This window comes from Leptonotus elevatus, chromosome 13 (assembly GCF_054856555.1).
Source record: "Leptonotus elevatus isolate MCC_2025b chromosome 13, RoL_Lele_1.0, whole genome shotgun sequence".
Lineage (NCBI taxonomy): Eukaryota > Metazoa > Chordata > Actinopteri > Syngnathiformes > Syngnathidae > Leptonotus > Leptonotus elevatus.
In genome coordinates this window covers 20,760,610-20,776,495 of record NC_141251.1, presented here as the reverse complement: position 1 = coordinate 20,776,495, position 15,886 = coordinate 20,760,610, and the positions used below count along the sequence as shown (strand labels likewise).

Sequence of the window (15,886 nt, the reverse complement as noted above, 5' to 3'; positions counted from 1 at the left end):
AACATTGTCAGCAGAGTCAATAGTGACGTGACTAAAAAAAATATTGACGACTTTCTTCCCCATTTGATCAACTAAAGTCTCAGTTGTATTGTTTAAAGGTCATTGAGAATTATTGCAATAGACATGCAAGGCCTGATTCGAATCCGGACCATCAGCAATGGCAGGAAGATTCTAACTACACAATTTTAATTATTTGAAAAATAAATAAAAGAAATGTGAGCAATACATAAATGATGTATTTTCCTATAAAATAACAACCTACGTTATTTTTTGATGCACCATAAGTCCCATTTTATTACCAAGAATATTTTTTTAATAAACGCACTAATGCAATGTGTCGTTTACTTACTTTTTTTTAAGAAAAAAAGTGAAACTGAAAAAGGAACAAAGCTCCTCGAGCTGTCTTACTACATTTGACCATTAGGGGGCAACAGAGTAGCGCCTATGGGAGTCAGACTCAGGCCCCGCCCACCCACCAGGTTGGATAAAAGCCGGTGCACACACTGGAGAGGAGACTGCAGGCCAGTGGGGACCAAGCACAACACAGGAAGGAAACCTCACACAAAAGACACTCGGCTGGACTTTGTTTACCTCCTCTCACACATTCCTCAACGCGGATTGTTCAGCACAACTACGAGGATTTATTTGGACTTTCCCCCGGGAACTATTTCACTCGGACTCTTTGTCGTTATTCATGTTATTCACTTAAACACATTATTTTAAATCGTGTTCGCTGAGGCGGTCGTCATGTGTCACCATTGACATGCACAGGTGAGTTTGACCCGGGTCCGAACGGTGCTTATTTTCTCATAATTATTGACTTTTGTAACTTTTACAAAGTCACGATTGCCTCGGGGCTTACCGGCGCGAGTCAACTGTCACGCCGCGTCGAGGCGAGACAGCACATTTACAAACATAATTGCTCAATCAGGCCCTTTATATATTTCAAATGAATCCATATAAGGCGTATTTTTAATATACTCCTCTAAAAAAAGTCCTTAATTTGTTTTATTATTATTATTTGTATCCGCTAGCTGAAACAGCGTCCCTAAATGGTGCGTTCAAGTTCTTCACGAAATGAAAAGCGCCATATTTAAACAAAAAAAAACCCCCTCAAAAGTTGATGTTTTTAACAGTGCAAGGGCCTCATCTCCTAGAGTTCACGGGGTTTGCGCCCCCCCCCCCGCCCCGCCCTCGTTTTTTTCTTTCGTGGTGTGATATCATAGATCAGCGCAGACTGGTTCACCTGCATGTTTTTCGGACTAATAATAATAACTTATAAAAAAAAAAAAACTCCGAGGGAGCTAACAGGTTGACGCTGGTGTTCGGTGCATAAACCGGAGGAGGAGGAGACGATGCCAATGCGCGCATTTGCCTGCTGAGGGCGCGCATGCCTCGCGTGCACGGTATAATAGTAATAAAGTCATGCAGAACCAATCAAAATATGAAAAGTGACTAAATCAATGTTAATGTCATGTTTCCACATTGTTATTATTGCGCCATGTTGGCTGTATTTTGCGGAAAGTCCAAAAATAACTCGAATGAAATAAAAAATAAAATAAAAAAATTAACGGCTGTTGAATAATGTGTCGGCACCCGGGAGAGTCATTGTGGCTGCGCACCGAGGAAGTCGCTTCAGTCTGGACAAACAGGAAGAGATGCCCCCCCCCCCCCCACACACACACACACGTATCCGATAATATATCAATATATCATTTACTTTTTACGTGAAAATAATTCACCAAAAGAGTCGACATGTTACAATGTGACAATAAGCCTACAAGATATAAGATAACAAAGTGGCTGCTATAATAAAAGCGACTTTTTTTCCTTGACCATGTTGGCGTGTGACGCAGTTTTAAAGTTTGCTTCCTTTTGACACAGAAAAAAAAAATCCTATTAAAACTTTTCACCGGCGCGGGTTCGGACGAGGTGGAGCGCGACTATAGTAATGCGCCCGTTTCCGTTCGGCGGTAAAATAATCCGATTCGATGCGAAAAAGACACGCCGCCGCGGGAAAAGGAAAAGACGCAGTCGAATGGTTCAGGTTGACGGTGCCGTTGCGTTCACCCCCGCAGAGCTCATGGGACCGCAGTGACCACAGAAGCGAGCGAAGGACGTCCGCGGCCGGAGCTAAACAAGAGGCGCAGAGAGCAGCAAGGCTCCGGCGTCTGCCGACTGGACACCGAGGGAGGCGGCGAACTAGCAGCCGCCGGAGGAGGCGCACCCGCAGCGGGCGCGCCGCGCTCGCCGTCCCGACGCCGGAGCAGCTTCTCCCCCCTCCTCTCCCCGGAGCCCCGCGCCGTATTCGAAACCAGAACCATCTTCCATTTCCCGTACCGACGCTCGTCCAGCGGATACTTATCCGGGGAGGGCGACTCTCTTCCAGGCTCACCGCTTTCGCCGCACGCCTCCGCCTCTACGCAGACGCCCAGCCCCGCGGCTCAGGTCCTGCAACACGCCCTGGTGCGCGTCCCCGAGTTGGCGCGTTACGGGAGAAGGCGCTTGCTGCGCGGTGAGCACACATGCACACGCACGGACACGAAAAGCGAGTGTGGTCACGTGAGTAGACTTTGGTGTGTAAACAATCTCTCGTGCGAGTGCAGCTGCAGCTTTGAAAGAATGACACACATTGAAGGTCACCAGTCTGCATTTGGCCACTGGAAATAGCTCGTCGTGCATCTCATAGTGATACTGTATTAACTCGTGCAAAAGCAGCTGGTGCATGCGGTGATATTTAACTAAAACATGAAACTACAATGTATGAGTCACAATGGATTCCTCTATCTCTCTCTCGGTTAAAGATGTTAAATCATCAACTCACTTCCAACAAAGGACAGGGAAAGTTGACAAGAAGCAGACGGACCTACAGTAAAGGGAAAAATAAAACAAGAAGTATCATGACGCAACAGTCCAACAAAACAACATCAAGTAGTCCATGTGGTTTATTTGACACACTTTTAAATAAAGTTTTAGCTATAGTGCAGAGGCACCTAATTGTTCAGATTATTTTTCTGGTTTGTCGGACACTTGTTGCTAAGCAGAGTTCACTCAAAGTCAAATAAAAAAGCAGTTTGGTTGTAAAATTTACAAGTGCGATTAAAATTCTCGCTAGTTCTAAAACTTGGACTGGTTAGGTTATATTTCCTGGCATGTTTGCACAATCACTTGATGCTATAGGCAGAATCTCTTGATTGCACTCAATACAAAGTTTGTTTAAAAAAAAAACGGACAGGGAGAGTGACCAAGAAATCCACACAGTCTACATAGTTTTTCCCGAAAACTTGTGATTTGGAATCGAACAGAATTAGTTGGATTATTTTTCTTGGTCACTTGTTGCTAGGCAGAAATCAGATTTTAAAAAACAGTTCGTTGACTGTAGACGTTGGTGTAATTGTAAACATGGCTAAATAGATTCTTTCTGTGATGTTTAACAATACCTACAGAGAAAATGTCTGTTATTGTGAACGGAACTGTATTACATGGGGTTAAGTCACTCTGTCTGCTTTATAATTTTTAACCAACATGAGCTCTCTGCCATCTTTTATAAAATAGGGCATGTATTTTTCCCAGAACAAAATTTCATATTATGATGCCCCGTCTGTAATCTAATACAAAAGGCGCTTTCAGCATCAAATTATTAGCTTTCTTTCCACTACGTGCCTTTTATTTTTGACTCAAAAACATCATCACCTCCAGCCACGGGACACCAAAGCGCTCCTTTTTCATTAAATAAGTGCTACTTTGATTTGTCTCCCACTTTTAGCCACCACAATGTTCTGATGCTTGTTTTGGTAACAAACGGGCCGCGTCGTGGGACAAAGCGGGCAGTAACGGGCAGCGTTAATCCCCTCCCCTGTTTGTTCTAGCACATAAAAAACAATGAGTTCACGCTGCCTAGAGTCCTATTTTGTCCTCAAATCTAATATTTTGGTGACCTAATTTGGCCTCGCAGGATGGGAAACATACGGGATAATGGGAAACATTGTGTTAGATTTCTGTCTGTCTGCCAATAATTTGGTTAGGTAGTTAGAGGAATAGGAATACACAATGCTGCCACCTACAGGGTTTACTTAACTTCTGTTAGAAAATATAGACCTATCAGGAGCTGCTTTTTGTATTTAGCGTTGATGACATCGTTATGACTACCACAGCAATGTGAGTCCAAAACTTGCTGCTATTCTCCAAATTGGGGAATTTACTACCACTCAACAAAGTATAGTTTGGTCTTGACTGCAATTTGTACTCAGCTGAGTTCTTATCTTTCACAAAGCCAGAATTGTCAATACAGCATTTGTATCTCTTAAAGTTATGCAGTTTTAGAGCCAAATTCTCAGCAATTCTGTTGTTTTCTTCCACTTTTATCAGTACAGGACAGATAGTAGGAGTCTAAACATGCTTCATTAAGACCTGTGGGCTTTAGCATGCTTTATATTTGTGTGTGTGTGTGTGTGTGTGTGTGGCATTCAAAATAGTCATGCTGGTCTTTTGTGAGGCGCAGACATGGGTCATTCAGCACTTTTTTCATTCAGCAGCATCCATCTCATAGTGCACACACACACACACGCCCCCCCCCCCCCCCCCCCCCCCCCCCCACAGCAATTCTCAGGATGGGGCAGTGGGTTGTCTCGATCACGAAGCTTATCTGTGACCGGGTTAGGATCCGTTTGGTACATCCAAGAGCGACAACTTCCTTCCAGCAAGTCGGATCTTCCCCTGCTTGTTTTGATTTACTGAGCTGATGCTTCACTCCAGTCGTGTAATTACTGGCCAGGCCCCATCTGTCTTCTCCACTTTTGATAAATGGCAGCGTCAAGGCGGGATGGCGCGGGGCTAATTGGTCGAGCTATCACGATAATACTTGTATTTTGCGAGCGCTTTTATGACCACAATAAGGTTGAAGTGTTTTGTTTTTTGCTTCCAGAACTTTCTTATACCAGGCCCTCACTCGCCGGGATTGGACACGCAGTGGGGGACATGCAGGGGGTGGAGATCGGACAGGAGCTTCGACGCATCGGAGATGACTACAATGACTACATACTGAGGGTCAGTCTGAATCACGTACCTTAAGTCGTCTATTTACATTTGCCTTTGAAAGAACAGTGAACCCCCATTTATTGCCCTGCAAATGTTCAAGGCCCACTTGGGATAGAGGAAACCTAAAACAGATAAACTTGTTAAAGCAAACATTTTAAAGTATTTCTTGCTGTATGTTCTCATTCTGCGACTATCACGAAATGGGTGACATCGTATAATATCACATGTTCACTTGTCCGTTGTTTGACTGCATATTTAAACAACAAAACGTTTTACCAAACCATAACATTGTGTCTAATGAAAGTCTGCTAGCTTAATGCAAAGCTAGCATAGATATTACGATAATAATAATCTTTGAAACAACTGCTACTTTAACTGAAACTGGAGCAGCAATGCATACAGAGTATAGGCTACAACAAAGCCACGATTGAAAAAACAGCAATGTAAAATTCCTTTAAAATTACAAAATGATATTTTCATACTGAAGTTCATTTTACCATAATGTTACACATCATCTCGTCAAGGCTTGCTGCTTGGCGTGTTTTAAATTTGATCCAAGGCAGAGCGAGTGTATTTTACGCATGGCTCCCGTTTTGGTTTGGCATTATTTCTGCATGTTGCATCATCACCGTTTCTATTCCTCGCGGCTTCGACTCTGTTTAATCTCATCAGAGTGTTCCAAAACTCTGCTCGCGAGCCACCTTGTGTTGAGTCTTTCTGAGACGGAAAGCCCGTCATTAACGCAGCTTAGTAACTCCCCCTTCTTTACTGTGAGTCAATTACTGCATTTGCCTGCGCCCGCCGGCCCTTAAACATGCACATAAAAGTGGATTTTAACGATTAAACGCAGCATTTAGATGCGTTCAGATTGTTGACAACTCTGCCCTCGCTTGTCCATGATTAAAAAGCCGCAGAGGAAACCGGCGGTAGACTGGAGAAGAGTGCGATAACGTGATAAGTAGCTGCCGTGACTCAACACTTATTCACATGACTGGGGAAGTTAGAAAGAGAAGAAGGTGTGTGCATGTGTGTGTGTGTGTCTTAATAGCATGAGCCTCCCCGTGAACTTGAGCACAGAATTATTCCGAAAGTGTGCACACGTGTTTTATTAGAACAATGGGCAGACCGAGAAAAAAGAGGAAGGCGGAGGCTGGTTCCCTGTTCTCGTGCCAGGTGTCACTTTAGAGTATTTCATCACAAAACGCAATTAAGGGATTGTAATGCCCTTGCATGTGGGCAAGGAGAGCCCCATTATATAACAAACAATGCTTATAAATGGAATTTAATATCAGGTAAAAGATTTAACTTTTTTATTTTAACATCAATAGTTTGTCTTTTTTTTTTTTTTTTAGCAAACCAACAATGTGAGCAACTGTAATTTATTAAACTTATAATAGCTTAAATAAAATATGTATATATATATATATTTAAAGCTAAGCATTTTTTTAAACAAAATAAAACAATGCACTGGTTCTCGTCTCGCACACAAGTCCTTCAAATTCATCCCTTGTGTCACTTCAGGTGCTCCCCACAGATCTTTCCTGGGGCCCCTCCTCTTCATCATCTACTATAAATATTTTCTTTTTAGTAAAGTGGAAACCAGTACTGTAGTTTGTCTTCTTTTTAGGAAACAAACAACACTGATAACAGTGCAAAAGTAACACATTGAGTTGTCTCAATTATTATGATCTAAAAACATCAATGACACTTCATCCATCTATGACAGAAGAAACACACGACAAGTTTTTGCTGCAGTACCGGTATATCCAATTCAAAAAGCTGAAGTTCAGAGAAACCTGGCCCCAAATCCCCCACTCCCCCGGAACTGGAGCTATCATTTTATTCTAGTTGAACTCACTCACACAAAGCGGTGGTTGTGAGTCACGCCGTAATATTCCTTAATTTGGGAATGGGACAGTACAGATTTGACACCTCATCCAAGCTTCCCCTCGCTGGCCACCTGCATGACTACCGGTACACTAATTACAGCTAATTTGTGCACATTGAAAATCAACACAAACTTTCTATACATGTAAAAATACTGTAGTATCCTTGAACGCATCATCACATGAGTCATCTGCACGTCTGTCCGATGTGTGTGTTGGATTTATTGCATTGTGTTTTAGACATCAGTAAACGCTGTCTGGTGTCCATGTGTGTGTGTCAGTGGCCGGTATCCGTGACAGTGTAGATACATTATTACTCAGCTTTGTGGTTAAAGGGCTCTCAGTGAGAAAAGGCACAAGGTCTAATTATCCTGCCAAAACACACACACACACTTCAGCAGAGGCTATTACACACTGTGTCGTCTTTCAGTGGGAGTGCTTGCGGACAAAAATAACTTGGAGGAACATTGCGCACCCTTCGGGTGTCAACGGCTGCGCGTTGTTGGCGTGTCAAAGATAAAAGGGGGGTGTTTTTTGTGTACTCATTTTTTTCCCCTTTTGATTTATGATTGATTTATATATATCTTCATGTAAATGCTTTTATTTTAATATTATTATATTTATTTTATTTCTTTATGTTCTTATTTATTTCCATTATTTTGTGTTTAAAATTGTGTGCATTTTTTCCAGCCAGTAAAATTCACTTTGAATTTCCTCATAAAGTACCAATGCCTCCAATTTAGAGACATTAAAGATACTGACATGCTAATTTCACTAACCCGTGTGCTAACTTCGCTAGCCTAGCACCTCTCAATTGTAACATTAAAACATTTCTAACAAAAACTACCCATGGTAGAACTCAAATAAACCAGTAAAATTCACATTAAATTGCCTATAAATCAAAGTACCTCCAATTTATATAGACATACTGATGTGCTAATTTTGCTAGCCTGCGTGCTAACTAGGCTAGCCCCTCTAAATGTTTCGGACTCCTGTTTCCTTGCTGTCCTTGTCCACGAACTAGTTAAAAGTGATGTGGCGCACCATTCATTCTTGGTCCCCCCAAAAAATTATTGAAAAAAGAAAAAAATCTTTTAAAGGTGCTCCAAATCTGAAAATCAGAAGACAGACAATGAAATAACATAACTTAACTTGCTGTCACAATATCAATAAAAAAAAGAAGCAAAAAAAAAAGAAGCAATATGCTTGCTAAAAACTGAGGTTTAAATATATATTTTTTAAATGTCTAAATAGATTCTCAGTCATCCAGGTCATGGTAATCCACAAAGGTTGACTTGAGGCTACTGGACTCTTCTTGTTTGTAGAATTTGTTGTGTTTTCTCTTGCTTTCAAAAGGTTAAAATATGACTAAGGCAACTATGCTATTAGGGTAACGATAACAAAGCCTGAGCCAGTTTCTCTTTCCTGTGTGTGTGTGCGCGCGCGCACGCCTTTTAAGTGTAGCCCTGTTCACTGAGCTATTTTTGGGAGGCAGCATAGTAAGCTGCGACAAGAAAACAAAATCATATGAGCTGTTTTGTAACGGCTCATTGCAATGTTTCTAACAAACAGACACAGATCAATAACAACAGAAAGGAAAGTAATAAAAAATAAAGCTGGAATCAATGTTTCTAGAGGTGAATGTACTGTTTACTATGAGTAGTAGGGAGGGAAAACTACACACCAATGGGGCGACCAAGCTCACTCTTTATGTTTGCTTTATCGATTCCTGCAGTTTTCTGCAGTTATCTGTGGACACAATGGCGCAATAATTGATTGCATCCCTCCCCCAAGGCACAACAAAATGCTCTGCAATTTGAAGCTTGTGAACACGCTCTGTGCAATAAAAGCAACAGATGTTAGCCATCAGCAATACTGCCGAATGACTGACAGACATGGCTCGATGTCATGATTACAGGTTGTGGTCTAATCTGTAGAGATCCAATAGAAAATTGGCTGGATCGCCAAACAGTTGTTTACGATACCGTAGAGGTTAATGGGCCATAAAAGTTGTGCATCCAATCAAATTCCAATAATAAGATAAATTCTGCAGCACTTATGTTACTCCCAGGTTTTTATAATGTCTTACTTTGGTGGTCCACAATATCACCAGACCAGTCAAGACAACTTTTATTTAAACAGATTTGTATATTTCGTGACTCTTTTAATACCGGTTAATTGTTGCCGTCTCAATCCTCACTTCTTATCTCGACATCCTGAAACGACTGACTGGTCTCTTGGGTGTCACATATTTGCAGTCAGGTCACAGGGATGGTGTACAGGAAAAGCTGGAAAAGCCTCTTGGTCTGGCCTGTATGTGTGCAACTCAGGTCACATGAAGAATTACAAGACGATATGATTCATAACCGGGAAAACCAGTCTTTCCCCCTCACCTGTTTCCTGTCCTGGCATTATCGCACTGTGTGGGCTATGGCTTAATTTTCTAACCCAGCTTTGGATATCCCCCCTCTATGGCTCGATCTAGTGCCACTCCGGCTCTTGCTGGTATTTTACAATCCATCCGGGCCTGGCTTTACCCAAAAGGCGTGAGGCCAAGACAGGACGTGCTCCTGCCAATGCAAATAAACTCCAATTTCCTACGCCAGTAAATAATACGTTTCAGACAGACTGCAAGGTGTTCATCTTAAAACATGTATTTAAGTGAGCTAAGGAGGCAGAACTTGAATATTGCGACAAAAGCTAACTTGACTGGAACACAATACATGTGGCAGTCAGTTGGTTAATAAAATCCTCGTCCAATGGAAATATTTTTTGTCCAATTGATTTAGTTATTAATAAATCTGAGAATGTAATGAACTGCGAGACTTGCCTGTTTGGCCTGTACCTTCCCAGGTCTGCGTGACTCTTGACCCACCTTTCTCGACTCCTGCTGGTGGTTTTAGAGAGAGGATTTCCCTTCTGCCGATGCAGGAGTGAGGAATGAATGGCCATGTGGATGTGGGCCAAATCGTGAGGTTGTTGACTGAAGGGATGAAGAGAAGAAAGAAAATCAGGCGAAACCAAAACACCTGCTATGGTCACAGCCAGTGCCAAGCGTGTTATGGAAGCTGAGTGGGAGATGTGTGGTGTGTACAGGCGAAAGAATGTGGCTCGGTTTTCCACATTCTGTTGATGATATAGATGTTTTAATATCTAATGAAAGATTTAGTGGAATAGAAACACAATGTTGCATTGTGATATTGTTACAAACTATTAAATCATGATTATGTAATGTCTCAAAATGTGAGATCTTTTAAGGCAGGAATACAAAATACAAAATTTCTCCATGCACTCTTTTTTTGGACAGGGATGATTTACTACCTTAAAAATAAAAAGTCTTTTTAAACAGCTTTTTTTTTTTTTAATTAAAAAATTAACTCACCAATTTTGGAGATAAATGCTTTTCTTTGAACAGCGATCTTACAAATATTTGAATAAAAAAAGTTATTTGATATTTATTACATAAATAGAAAACACAAAAACAAAACAGACAAAATTGTAATATACTTGCTTTTCATTGGACAGTGTTGAATTGCTAACTTACAAATGTCCATTGCTTTTCATTGGACAGTGTTGAATTGCTAACTTACAAATGTCCAAAAACCTAAGAACAGTGCCCCACTTTTTTTTTGTTTTTTTGTTGGAGATTGGAGTTTGACGAGGGATGATTTGGATACCCACAAAGTAGAGAGTGAGGCTTGTAATATTCTATGTAGGACATGACACCTGGAGTCTTAAAAAAAAAAAGGATGTTGACAACTATACTTACCTGCCTGTTTCCTGTAGATGTAAACATAGTGGAGCAGGTTGAGTTGCCGCTTCCATTGGAACCCATCATCAGTTTAGCAACATGCTAAATTGGCCACATTTACATGAGCCATTCCAAGTTTAACCGAACATTAAAAAAATAACAGCATATTTTCCTCAAACTACTATAGTCATCAACTCCAGCTTAGCTGGAAAGCTAAGATTAGCAAGTAGCGTCTGCACAGAATCAACAATTGCACAATATATGATGAACTCGCTTTCCACACAGCTTACAAGGAAGCTAGGAAGCTAACATTAGCAAGTCACTTTTTGCCAGCAGAAACAATAAGAATTGTGTTGTAATCAGCACCGTGTCATGATTAACTCGCTTTTTGTTTTTAAATCAGCACTTGTAACCTAACAACAAATGGCCTAGATTGTGACACAGCTAATGTAGCTAACAAACAACACCTGTTATCTAAGAAGCCAAGATTAGCATGGTGCCAGCAGAAACAATAATAATGCTGTAATCTCCACAATCTATAATTAACTTGCTTTCTAGCACCAATTCTAACCTAAAATTTGAAAAGCTGCCTAGTCAGCCGAGTAATTTAGCTAACAAGGAAGCTAAGATTAGCAAGGAGCTTCTTGCGAAAATCATCAGTCACCAGCAGAAACAATTACGCAGCAGTCGCTGTTATGTATAATTAATTAGATTTCTAACAACAATTTTGATCTAAATAAAAAATTCTGAATAGCGGGGGACTGCCTATTTTGTCAACAACAAATGCAACAAATGTTGCATTTATCAACACCTGTTGTCTAGGAGGCTAAGATTAGCATGTTGATTGTGGGGCAAAATCTACACAAACAAGCAACAAGTCATCTCTTCTGTCATAAAACAAAGAAGCATCTGTTGAAAAATTAGTAAAATTAGTAATTTGGTGGTACATAGCAACCATCTCCAAGGTAAATTGAATTCCTAACATTTAACACAAGTATCCTCCAGGGAGGGACATCATCATGAGGCGCTATTTCAAGATCTGCTAATTGGGTCTTTCTATATTTGTATCCTTTAGTTTTCTGTGTTTTTATTTATAGCAATGAGTCTGGGATTTATTGTGTGATTGATGGGTAAAGAGCATTCACACATTATTTTTATTTATTTATTTAACCAAAAAAACTTTATTTTTATAATTATAGCCTACCACCATTTTTGGTCATTCGACTCCTTCCACTGAGCCAAACCAACTTCAACATATTCTCAAAATTCAGGATATTGGAGCTACTATGCGTATTCCGAAATTCCCACTTTTCCCAGAATTCCAACCATTCCACATTTAACAAAAGTTGCCGATCTTTACTTAAAAAATCTCAGCTCATTCAGGACATTTTAGGAACAATTCATATTCCCAGATTTTCACAATTAAATTCCAAATCTCACACGCTACATTTCAACAAGTCCGTTTAATTCCAGCCCTTCATCTTAGCTTCAGCTTTTCTTATGCACATGAAATTTGTACAAAAGTTTCATTCTCTATTGTGACATTATTATCTTGTGTTTAACCAGGGAGTGGCACGCAGAGGGCCAGCCGCCCGACAGAACCAGCTGCCGGTGCTGCACAACCACCAGGAACCCGCCTTCCTGATCTGCGCAGGCGTCCTACTCTTCATGATCGTATGGTACTTAGGTGGAGACTCCAACGGCCAGCCGGACCACCCTAAGGGTTAGCTCATGGACGGGGGAGGAAATAAGTAAACCCAGCAGACGTAGCATCCGACAAGTCTTCTTCTTATTTCAGGAATTGGATACTTTAAGGAACTCTAAAAACGTCCGTATTTCCACTTTTTCCCCTTATCTCTGAGCCTTTGCCGTGAAACCAAAGAGTTGGGAATTTGCACTCCCATCCAGAATGCAAACAAGCCCCCAGCCCCGCCCCCGGAAGATGACACCTTTGGAAATTCAAGCGTGCCTTGTACATTCTCCTGCTAATTCCTTTACGTTTACTTGTTTTAAGATGTTGTTGTTGTACAGAAAGGTAACTGAGTCAACTCTGCAGGGTTGTTAAATGATGTGTGGGTCCATGAATTCCCAAGATGAAAGGGATCTTGAAAACTCCTTGTCACAGCTCAAAAGCCGCGGTTTCGACTACGTTTCTCCTTTGTTTTTTATACCCATGTTTGAATACGTTGCACCTCCTCTTACTTTGCCAAATATGACATTTCTAATCCACATGATAATCTGTATTTATGTGCCAACCAAATACACATTATTGGTGTTTTAACGAACTTCTAGGGCAGACTTTTACAAACCTTTTACACAACAGCCATTTCCAAACTTAATTCCTGGGGGTGTCCTGAGTTCGAAAATGTAACCCTTTAACATGCCAACTGAGTTGGTCCACTCCCTGGAACCTCTTAATTAAAAAAAAAGAAAGTAAATCTTACAATGTTGGAACAAACAAGGTTTTCCTTAGCGTGTAAATACGAACCTACAAATACAAATCTTATCCCCTATGCAAAACGTGATCATCTCTAAGAGACGCCATTGTTGGTGTAACTACTAGAACCAAATTAATCGACCACTTTTTGTCACGTTTTGATCCTAGACTGCTTACTAAGTAATCACTTTTCTTCTCGGTTCTTGGTTTCAGCCTGTGGACGTCCAGTATCATCATCATCATCATCTGTCAGGTATCCGTCTGCATCCGTTTATTAGCGCAGTGATTCACAAGTCTGTGCTTGCCCGCCGATCTTTCAAACACAAAAGACAGACAGAGAGATTTCTGAGCAGGAAATGAATGGTTAGCTAACACACTTGCTAGTATGCTACAAATACATTACTGGAATTGGTCAGTGAATTTCGAGACCTTGTAAAAAAAGCACGTTTATAGTTTAACCCCTTCCACATGCTTTAAAGACATTTAAATCTATTAAAACACAACTTGAACATAATTGTTTTTTGCTGTCACTCCAAGTTCAAGTTACTGAAACCTAAAAAAAAAAAAGAATTATTCGCCATAACAAAAAGAAAGCTAGCATAATGCAAAACGCCATAGACAAGCTAAATGAAATTAGCATAGATGCTCCAATAATTATAAATCTTCGAACAACTGCTACTTTACACACACGGAGCAGCAACAATACTCACAGGAACAACTTTCCAACTTAGTGCCATCTGAAATACACCTGCCGCTCTCGTTCTGTGCATGCCAATTCAAGCTAAAGTTGTCATTGCAGAATATAAAACCCAACTTATTTTTGTTACTCAAATAATTTCAAGTAGTAAATAATATTTCTGATAATTAGGGATAATAATGCTTAGTCATGGTTTCCTAACGGTTGCTGTCCCTCCCACGCGAGTTTTTACAACTCATCTGAGCGTGTTTGTGCGGCGTACGTGGGGAATGTTTGCACAGTTGTGTCAACACGCATTGCATCGCAGCTTACTTGACTTTCACCACCGTCCCTGAACTTAGTGACGTTATTCACGATGTTGTGACTTGGGCCGACGTCGGGTTAAGCAGGGTCGAGTAGAAACATTCGCTGGAAGGAAAGAGGACAAGATTATACATTTCATGTACCTGTACATAAGAAATTAACTAAACTTGTGAAACACTTCTTCACATTCACAATGCTTTGTTTCCCGTTTTTCAAATTCAAAGTACAAATTCAAAGCAGCGATCCAAACTTTTATTAGGTAATTTAAGAGCAAACAATTGAAAAAATTCTTAATGATCAATTAAGCGATTGCTATGCCCACCCTGAGCCACACCTCTGTCAACAGTTATGCGTTATTCCATGAGAAATGTTCCGATGTATTTGAAGTTTGTACTAAAAGACATTTTTAGTGTAACCCATGCACGTTACCAGTGAACAATCAACAGAATTTACAATGCTCAATTAAGTGATTGTTATGCCCCTCTCTAAGCCACAACTTGTTTGTCCAGAGTAATGTTTCATTTATGAGAAGACATTAAAACTAATTAAAACGAGAAATGTTATGACTTATTTATCGGGAACTCTTTGAACTTACAAGCAAAAAAAGAAAAAAAGATTCTTGGCAATCATTTAAGCGATTGTTTTAATGATCAATTAAGAGATTGTTACGCCCCATCCTAAGCCACACCTCCTCAGTCGGTAGTCATGCAATATTTCATAAGAAATGTATTGTAATTTATGCAAAGGCCATTTTTTGTGCAATACTTCCAAGTTACTCCCAAACGACAGAACGATCAATAGAGTGATTGTTATGCCTCTTCCCGAAGCACACCTCCAAGGTCCGTTGTCATGAGCTGTTCCGTGAGAAATGTTACTGTTGTACTTTCAATCATAATTCATATAAAATACAGTTTTGCTCAACAATTCCAAGTTACAAGCTAACAATCCACAGAATTCTTAATAATGAATTAAGTCATTGTTATGCCCCTTCCTGAACCACACCTGCCCAATCATGCACTTGCAAATGTTAAACTGATTTTTGTTTTTTATTTTAAAAAGTACGCATTTTCCAATGCAACCTCCAGGCTGACTAGCAAACACCACATACACTTCACTCTTTCCAGAATGTGACGGCATGTGGTGCCCTGTGAAAACGTAAGACCTCACGTACAACTAACGAACGAAGCTTAGGCCTACAGCAGGGAGCAAAAAGCACAGCGACAAATGAGCCGTCTTGTGTGTGACATTTAGGGTTTTGCGCAATTTGCAAACCAACACAGCTGGAGTCTTTTTGTATTTTGTGTTGCGTTCAGCGTGAATGACTGTATTGGGAGATTTGAGACATCTCTTAAATGGGACTGCAAATAACAAGGGGAACTAAGTGAGCGAGTGACTCTGAATGACCCAGTGCGACTGTAGCAGCAGCATGCGTCTTATTTTATTTTGTATGTTTATACTGTTATGACACACTGAAGTTATTGTAATTGTTTTGTCAAATTGCCTTTTGTAAATAAAGTTTTTTTTCATCTTTCTACATGAAACCTTCAGCGTGACTTATTGATATGATAAGCTCTTGTTGGTTAACACACTAATTAGGGATGCTTTGATCCACTTTTTTCATTACCGATTCGATACCGATCCGATCCATACTAAATTGTCTTTGCACTAGTCCCCCCAATAATATTCAATATATTTCCACAAAAAAACTCAAATGCTTTTAGATGTTCTTTAATGTCTTTGAAATATGTTTTGAACATTTACTGGAGTATGATTTT

General features: G+C 40.3%; 1 protein-coding gene across 1 annotated transcript; it reads left to right on the top strand.

The window, feature by feature from the left end:
* Positions 1-527: 527 nt before the first annotated feature.
* Positions 528-15,646, top strand: bcl2l11 (BCL2 like 11). Its single transcript, XM_086093438.1, has 4 exons — positions 528-771; positions 2,079-2,515; positions 4,925-5,046; positions 12,241-15,646. Exons 1-4 carry the CDS (start codon positions 764-766, stop codon positions 12,400-12,402), a joined length of 729 nt encoding a protein of 242 aa, XP_085949564.1. The 5' UTR covers positions 528-763; the 3' UTR covers positions 12,403-15,646.
* Positions 15,647-15,886: the final 240 nt, after the last annotated feature.